Source organism: Python bivittatus, unplaced genomic scaffold (assembly GCF_059951505.1).
Source record: "Python bivittatus isolate LINGU-HERP-01145 unplaced genomic scaffold, Pbiv_v1 ctg000480_np1212, whole genome shotgun sequence".
Classification (NCBI taxonomy): Eukaryota; Metazoa; Chordata; class Lepidosauria; order Squamata; family Pythonidae; genus Python; species Python bivittatus.
In genome coordinates this window covers 31,981,662-31,990,404 of record NW_028277075.1, presented here as the reverse complement: position 1 = coordinate 31,990,404, position 8,743 = coordinate 31,981,662, and the positions used below count along the sequence as shown (strand labels likewise).

Sequence of the window (8,743 nt, the reverse complement as noted above, 5' to 3'; positions counted from 1 at the left end):
AGAGTTAATATTACTCTCCAATGATGAATTTAATAATTTCCCTCTTCAAGCCTGTTAAATCTACACTTTGGTAGCAACTTTAGCAACTCCAAACCTTTGGAGAGTCCCATGAGACCCTGGAGCCTCCATGTTTGCATCTCAATTCTATTGAAAGGGGCATGACTATGCTCTCCATCTTGAGGTAGCCATCAAATCTTAGTACATACCTTTTATCCTTTCAGTTCATTCTAGCTGCAGAATTACAAGGCTTCAATCTCTCATACTCCTCTTGTGCTGAAATTCTGAAAAATCAACTGCTATCCCACCCTATGAATAGATGGTTTCTGAATCTCCTTATAGGATCTTCTCAAAAAGTATATCCAGATTCTTACACGTGTGGCTGTAGTTGGCTGATGGAAGAAGATGGTGGGGTGGGGTGTGTTTTGTGACCAAGTTTCCTTCTTCAGGAGCAGTGCTGTGGATTTGGAGAGGAGAAGTGACTTGTCTTTCCAGTGAAATAAGTGTGCTGGATGCTGTGAAACCGAGCCTGCATAGATTTGCCAGCTCCACCCTCCCGTGGTATGTAAGGACTGCTCTTCTGTTAAACTGCTGGAAAGCAAACATTAAAAGGAAAAGAAATAGTTGAAGCAGAGCAATGCAAGCTGTCGCCTCTTACTCTTGTTTTGAAGAAGCATCTTTGGCTTTTGAAAAAGGGCTTGTTATGACTATGTCTGTTTTAAATATTTAAGATAACCCCTTAGTTTCTAAAACATGCACTTTAAGAGCAAAAAACCTAGTGTCCTTTCCACGGAAAAAAAAGTCAGAAGTGCCAGAAACAAAATAAGGAACAGCCTGGTCCTCCAAGTGGGAAATAAATGGGAATTATGTTGGCAGAGCGCTTTGAGCAATTGCACTGTGATGGAAACTACCTTTTAGGAACAGAAGTGAACTGCAGTCTCTTCCCAGCACTGGAACTGGAGGGAAGAAACTATTCCAGCAGTGGCCTCTGGGATTGAAAAGAGGGGAAAGAATTTGCGGTAAACAGCATTCTCTTCACCCAAAGTGTGTGTCGGCAGAAGGGACAAGGATTCTTTGCAACATGGCCCAAAGTCTCCAGCTACACTTTGGACCTTCTGTCTGGGCAGTTCTGCTTCTCCTTCTGATTGCTGGATCCCATAGCCAGACAGGTAGGAAATGCATCTGCACTGGAGAAGATTGCCTTGCCAATATATCCAATTTATTCCCAATATCCTTAATTTAATTCTGATTCAAGAGGCTCACTGTAGTTCATGGATGTCTCATTCAGGATTAAGGCTGTTATGATAAAACTCCAAGAAGTGTTGCTGTGCTGTTCCTTCAGTAACTTGTATAGATGGGACAAGCTTGGCAAGTGCAGAGAATCCTGCACTCCTATTATTGGAGAGCTTAACTGTATGCATGGAAGCTCCCCATTATGGACAGCTGTGTAGGAAGTTGTAGATTTCTGCCATATAATTCCAAGCAACCTTAATAGATTGAAACAAATGCAAAAATATTTGCAAAGTGTGTTATTTTTCTTGCAGAAGAATCGCTGGGCTTTTACTATCTGTAGAACAGATTCAACTGATAAAGGTTTCCACAATTTGCAGATTTAATGAAGGGGTGGCAGGAGCATCTGCATTCATGGTTTTGCTGCTTCTTGTACAGCTATAAATGCCTGAAAGTGTCAGCCCTTTGAGTTTAAGTAGAACAAAACATCAAATATTTTTCATATATAATCTTGGAAGATCTTAGTGACACTTATTTTTCTGTTTAGTATCTAGAATAAACATGGACAGATTTTTCCTTAAATGAAAAATATGTTATCATCTGGGAATGATCTCAGAATGTCTGAGAAGTTTGGCTTTATGTTTTTATAAAATAATATAATAATAATGATATATAATATTATATAACTATTAATTATACATGATATTAAAATTATATAATAGTATAATTTTTTGGTTTTATGTTTTATGTTTGGTTTTTTAGCTGATGTTTTATGAGAATATTTTTGTGCAATGGTTTATCTCCATGTACAACTTCTAATAGTTTTTGTTTGGTTGCTGCTCCCTTTTTAAAATCACATTTGAGTTGCTGTTGACTTCCCTTTCAGAAATAATGATGGCTGAATTATTATGTAGAATATGATTTCATTATAAATAGGATATGGAATATGAAATAACTAGAGTTTCTCACACTGTGCTCTTCATCTGCTCCGGGTATATACTTATATCCGGGACAGATGAAGAGCACAATGTGGGAAACTCTAAAAATCGGTTGTTTTGGATTTCAGGATGGTTAATATGTCATTTGGCTCTTAGAGGCAAAGAAATACTTTCCAGTGACAGCTTTATTTTCAAAAGTCTTGTAGCCCTGCCTGAGATAATAGCTATCAGGACCCAGCCTACCCTTACACAGAACTATTTAATGTTATTTTATCAGAATATAGAAAACATAGCTTTTGAGCCTCAAAACTTTATTTAGTTATGTGTTAGGGAAAAATAAATGGAGCTCCAAACCAAATATCACTCAAAATTGTAGACATCTGTCTTTGATCTAAGAAGAGCTGCAACTGGGAAGGAAGCATAGATTTCTTTAAACAAAATTGGATGATTTAGTTATTAAGCGGCATCGACGTGATTTTCTTTGCTTTCCTGAAGTTAATGACTTTAAAATGAAATCTTGATAGCCATATTTTTTATAAGCGAAGAAATAAAGAGTTTATATTTTTTGTATGTATCTGAGCTTCACGTAGTAGCTCCAAAGGAGAATGTTAGAAATAATTTCCCCCCATCAGCAATTGTGTAGTTAACTCACTGCTTTAAACTCCTATTCCAAAAACGGCAGACCCTCCACTTCAAAAGGGAAGTATCTGGGGCTTTCCAGTGATTTTGTCCATACGGGTAGTCCGTGCAGCAACCATTTGAAGTTACAACGGTGCTAAAAAAAATAACTTTGCAACCAATCCTTGTATTTATGACTGTTGCAGTGTCCCTCAGTCACACGATCACCATTTGTGTGCTTTGCAACCAGCTTGCAACAAGCAGGGGTAATAAAGAAGGTGGAAATAAAATAGTAAGTTGCGGTCATGTGATTTTTCGCTTCATGACTGTAGCGCTTTGCATAATGACTGAAGGGGAAGTGAGGTCATAAGCCTGTCATGGTCACGTAATTTTCCACTTAGCGACTGCAGCATTTAGCAATCAAATTGCCAGTCCCAATTGTGGTTGCTAAGCGAGGACTACCTGTACCCGGTTTTGTACGCCACATCTGGCACAAAGTTGCAGTGATGCTTACAGAATATGACTTGGTGCCACTTCTTCCAACTTCCAGCAAAGAGCAGTAAATTGGGGACAACGATACTGGAAGCTAATGGGAAAGATAACATGCTGCAAACTTTACGTTATCTATCTAGGCTACAAAATCATTTGCATAGATGTAACTATCTATGTGTTCTAACAATGAAGTACAAAAAAGGGGCAAGAACATCAAGTGCAGAAGCAACTAAAATTGTTTATATACAATACATAAAATCAATGGATACTATAACTGATGACACAAAGATTAAACAATATACAAGAGCATGAAATTAGAAACTCCTTGATTTCAAAACAGGCCAACTCCTTAAAGCAATCTATATTTTTCAGGATGTTTATGTTTTTTCCAATTAACAATATCCATAATTATCTTAGTCTTAACTAAAGATTTCCTGCCTTCTGTTAGGGTCTAGAACTACCCCACAATATATTGCTGACTGGGACGATAGGAGCTCCACCCAACCCACCTCCAGAAGCCAACCAAAATGGCTGCTGCCTCTTTTCTCATCCACAGCGACCAGGCAGCATCTACTATACAGAGAGCTGGAAACTGCAACAGGTGGTCAGACTGGCATCCTGTCCCACTTGACTTGGTCCTCCAAAACCTCACTATTACCCCATCTCATATCTATAGCTGGAGGCCGTGAGACATCCACATTTACCACTTAAGCTACCCCTGTCCTGTGCTTGTGCCAGCTGGACTTTAAGGTAGTTTGAAAAAATATCTGCACTGAAACCCTTTGCCAAAAGTTTGCAAGGAATCTGGTCCAAAGCACAGGCTACTACACCTCCCACTGGGCAATTCCCCAGCTGCTGTGCTCTCCCACCTTTCTCTTCCAGGAAAGCAGTGCCTTTCCTTCCCGTGGGTGGGTCATCCTGGACATATATATAAGTTTGTGTGTGTGTGTGTGTGTGTGTGTGTGTGTGTGTATAACTGAATTTATATATACAAGATTAAAGCATAAAAATGCACATAAGTGCAAGAAGAATTAGCAGCTTTACAAGTGTATTTGTTTCTAACCCTGTTTCTTTCTAATATCTTTTAGAGCTTTATTTATTTGTTTATTTATTTATCAATCAAACAAACAAACAAGTTTATATGGCTGCCCAACTCACACACAGACTCCGGGAGGCTTACAAAATTACCCTGAGTGCTGTTTCAGCATAATGGCTATTACTCTTGTTCAGAAATAGAAGGTTGCTTAGTTTGAAACTTTGCAGAAAACTTTTTTTTTCTATTTCTCCTAATTTTTCCTGTGCTCTTTTTCCTCCCCAAGTCCACTGGGTAATGTTTTACTGTTTTTCCAGTCACCTGAAGGTAGAAGGGTTTCATCCCCAGTTTCCAAATAGCTCTTAGGCAACAAACTGAAGCACACTATCCAAAATGGACAGAAACACTAAAGGTGACATAACATATCTTGGGAAGCATAGCTGAAAAACATGCCCTGGGGTTGTTGTGATGGTGAGTGGGGGATTAATAGAGACAAAGTTGTCTCAGACAACGTTGTCTCCTATTCTGGTGATGGTGGTGTGGATAAGCCCAGAGTCTTTTCTCTGCCTATTATTAGAGCTGCTGAGATTCCAGCCATCTTATCTCTATTTGCTTAAAGGAGGCAATCCAAGAGCTCTAAGGATGGTAATGAATGTATCCAAGCATCAGATAGAACAACTGCCAGCCAGTGAAACTTCCATTCTTCTGTGAGGTCACTCATAACTTAGGTGCTCATACTTCTTTTAGTTTGTATCTTCCCATTAAGCAACTAACTGCATACAACGACATAACAAAAGACAGAATGAATGGGAGTGATTTGGGACCTTGATGGACTATAACATTGCTTTAAGTTTTTGCTAGAACTTATCTCACTTTGTTTTATTTAAATCCTCAAACAATAAAAGGAAATCAGAAATCATTGCAGATGTGAAGGAGATTGGTCAAAGGATATTTTCTTAATCCCGGTACTTAATTTTTAAAATTTATTTTCCATTCCTATTTTCCAGACGAGCAATTTCATCACAATAACCTTACAGATAAAGATATAGAAGAGAACCTCGAGATCGCATTAGAGGTAACATAAGCAGAACCTATCTCCCTAGTAAAAAAATGAGGAAACCCAATACTGTTCTCTAATGTGGGGTTATTCTAGTTGCTCATGGGATGTCATTATTCTCTGTGGATTTGTGCCTCCAAATCATACACTCATATCACTGGATTATCAAGTCTCTATTACCATTCAAGTGATTCTTCCTCCTTTTCTAGTTCTGCAGAATGTGATAGGGTTGGTTTTTGGGTTTTTTGGTTTGTTTTACAGAAATCATTTTGCTTCCTAGCATTGGGCTTATTGAAGTTCTGTATTGGTGGGGATCTCAGGATAACCATTATTTTAATTAAGGCATTGAAGTTTCAGATGGGATAACTGGCAAAACATCGGGAGAGCTCCCTCCTGCTTCACCCCACATTAGATCCAAGTTCATAAATAATGAAATTGGCAGATCACAGGCCTGTGAGCTGTTAGATAGGTTGATGGGTGGCTAAAATCCCTCTTCCCCACCCCATTCAAAGCACACTCTTGTCCGCCCCCCCCCCCCGCCCACTCCACATTAAGGAGAGGGACTGGTGCTTGCTTTTGCTGCCAGCAGGTAATGCCTGCTGTGAAAGGAAACTAAGCTAAAGAAATCCACCCATCCCGTTTGTTAACTTGTTCTGCGTCAGTTTCCTGCCAGCTCACAGACTGGTGAAATGCACTTTAATGGCTGGGCCTGAGGCACTCTTTTAGCAAAGAGCCACGAGATGGCATCCTGGAGTTATTTCTGCACATTAGGCTGAAACAGCTGGCTTTGCTCTTAGGCCGAAGTAACTGGTTTTGCTACTGACGGGGAAGAATCTGAAGGGATAGGTAATGCCTCCTAATATTTGTCTTTTCATGGCCTTTTTAAAAAAAAGCATCTGTTTTTCATTGCTGTTATTGTTTTATATTTTGATCATTACTGTAAATGTTGGGATTTTTAAAATAAGAAGTGATACATAGGTATTTTAAATACATATATAAAATATTTCTTAATGGGCAATAAATATTCATCTTTGACCACATTGTTTGGTTTCAACATTGCCTAAGCCAGTTAGCAGTTTTCATCCTTCAGAACCATGGGCTTCACTTAGCACAGTTTAGCTCAGCGTGGTATCTCGATGCAGGCCATAAGTTACATAGTTCTTTCGCACTGAGTATCATCCAAGCCCAAATTTAGAGACTTGAAAAAGTCTCTGCTACCCCCTCATACTTCCTCTTTTTCAGTTACTTTGGGGAGGGATTGAAATTACGGCAAATGAGACCTTCAAGATAGAAGATGAAGAATTGGCCACCTTGCGTCCTGCAAAGCGCTTACTCTGGTTATTTCAGCATAAAGTTCCCAAAAATCCAGCAGGAATTGAAGAATACCTGGATCACTTCTCTCAGTCTGGCACCCCGATCACTCCGGAGGAATTTGAGCAGCTTGTTTTCACTACCGTCTTTACTGCTTACCAGATTCGGATCATCCAAGGCCTGGATAAAAACCTGTGGATCAACCTTTTCTCTCAGCTGGTTACTGAAATAATCCGTGAGCTCTGCAAACAATTCTGTCCTCAGGAACTGATGGATTCCATTCAACACTTAGCCTCCAGACCTTGGCAGGAAATTCCTGTCTATGTTAGTACACTGAAGAAATTCTATCAGCCCAGCTTAGTTATGACTCAGGGAAACTGATTTTCATGCATAAAAGGCAAAACTTGAGTCTTTCACCCCGTGATATGCAAATTAAAACGCAGAAATACATTTGAGGTTCTTTGACCTCTGTAACATTATCTGAGACTCTGCATGGTCCAAAGTAGCAACCTTCCTGCTTTCTTTTCTCTAGTTCTGTAGACAGTTCTTTGTTCTTTTATGTATCTGACTTCACTACATTTAGAAGAGCCTTTCCTGATGACCTTGAGATGTACTAGGACTTACAACTCCCAGCCATGACTATCCTGACAAAGAATTCTGGGACTTTTAGTCCTGACATATATGGAGAACACCAAATTACAGAAAGCTGATCTAGGAGCTCTGACACTGCTCTCCCTCTGTCTCTGGGGTGTCCCATTCAGAGATTACTTTTCTCACCAGAGTGGCCTTTGCTCCTGGCTGGGATTAGGTTTCAGGTGAAAATAGGACTATATGCCCCTCCTCATTAACAACTGTCAAAAAACACAGATTGTCTTGTCTAAATGACAAGAAAGTAGATGTATGTTAAAAGGAAGATCTTGTCAGTGTAGAAAACAGTGCTCAAGCAATGACATTTCTTCATTTTCTTTCTGTTCTGTTGTTGCACTGGTGGAAAACCTTACAATTATACACACAGGACCTGCAAAAAAAAGGGGGGGGGACAGAGAGCATCTAGGACATTTGAAGGGTTAGGGTTGGGGGGTTCATCAGACAATTTAAAATGCTGAATATCCTGTTTGTTTATGATAAATACTTTTTATGACAAAAAGAGAGTGATGAGTATTATAACTAAATGTGGCATCAAACCATTTGGGGAGCAAACCTTTGTATTGGTTGTTAAGAATGTAGCTTTAAGTCAGTAACATGGGATTATAATAAAGTATGTAAACATATAAATGAGGTGAGGATATTACATATGTTTGCTCTGGAAACTGTAAACTCTAAAGGCTATGTGATATTTTAAAATACAAATTTACAAGCTCATGACTGTATGATCATAACTAAGAAGTATTTTTATCTTGCAGCCTTAACTTGATTGCTCATTATTGCATGTACACAAAACTGGTTGGAACAGATGCTTATGTCTGGAGTCTCCAGTTCTACCCTTTCCCCCAAAATAGTTTCTTTATGGGCAGAATAAAATATGCAAATGCTCCAGCAACTTTATTCATGAGCTAGTACTATAGAAGAACTCAACAAACTGATCCTTTCCATTTGTTACAGCTATTGCTCTTCTACTGCTGTAAACAGTCATATACAGATCCACATGTGGGTATAAGTTATTTCCTTTGGAAGCATATAACTTCTCTGTTGGACTGCTTTTGCAATAATCCAAAAGTGCAATGCAAAAATATTATCATTTGAATAGCCCATGAACATGCAAACACACAGGTGAGGAACTTTAACTGGTAGATTAATTCACTAAAAATATCCATAGTTGATTTATCAGGTGGAATCAGTTTTAATCACTGACCTAGTTAAGAGTATATTTGTTGGTTTTTTTAAAAAAAATACTGTTTTGGGTCTGCTGTGTTTCTGCATTAGGTGGAGAAGACTTACAGAAGTCTCTAGGATAATATTTCCTTTTAATACTGAATGGCGAATCGCTTTGTTGATTAACTTAGACTCCCTGCAATAGTTTTATCAAGGGTTTAACAATACTCAAATTTGTTTAAAATATCCAGTACT

At 38.8% G+C, this 8,743-nt stretch overlaps 1 protein-coding gene across 1 annotated transcript; it reads left to right on the top strand.

Annotated features, from left to right (window-relative positions):
* Positions 1-934: 934 nt before the first annotated feature.
* On the top strand, positions 935-8,186 carry FAM180B (family with sequence similarity 180 member B). Its single transcript, XM_007431513.4, has 3 exons — positions 935-1,166; positions 5,316-5,383; positions 6,608-8,186. Exons 1-3 carry the CDS (start codon positions 1,079-1,081, stop codon positions 7,055-7,057), a joined length of 606 nt encoding a protein of 201 aa, XP_007431575.1. The 5' UTR covers positions 935-1,078; the 3' UTR covers positions 7,058-8,186.
* Positions 8,187-8,743: the final 557 nt, after the last annotated feature.

Excerpts from the sequence above, each read along its gene's own strand:
- FAM180B (XM_007431513.4), top strand. The coding sequence starts at position 1,079 with ATGGCCCAAAGTCTCCAGCTACACTTTGGACCTTCTGTCTGGGCAGTT. Across the intron at positions 1,167-5,315 it reads TGGATCCCATAGCCAGACAG|ACGAGCAATTTCATCACAAT; the intron begins GTAGGAAATGCA and ends CCTATTTTCCAG. Across the intron at positions 5,384-6,607 it reads ACCTCGAGATCGCATTAGAG|TTACTTTGGGGAGGGATTGA; the intron begins GTAACATAAGCA and ends CCTCTTTTTCAG.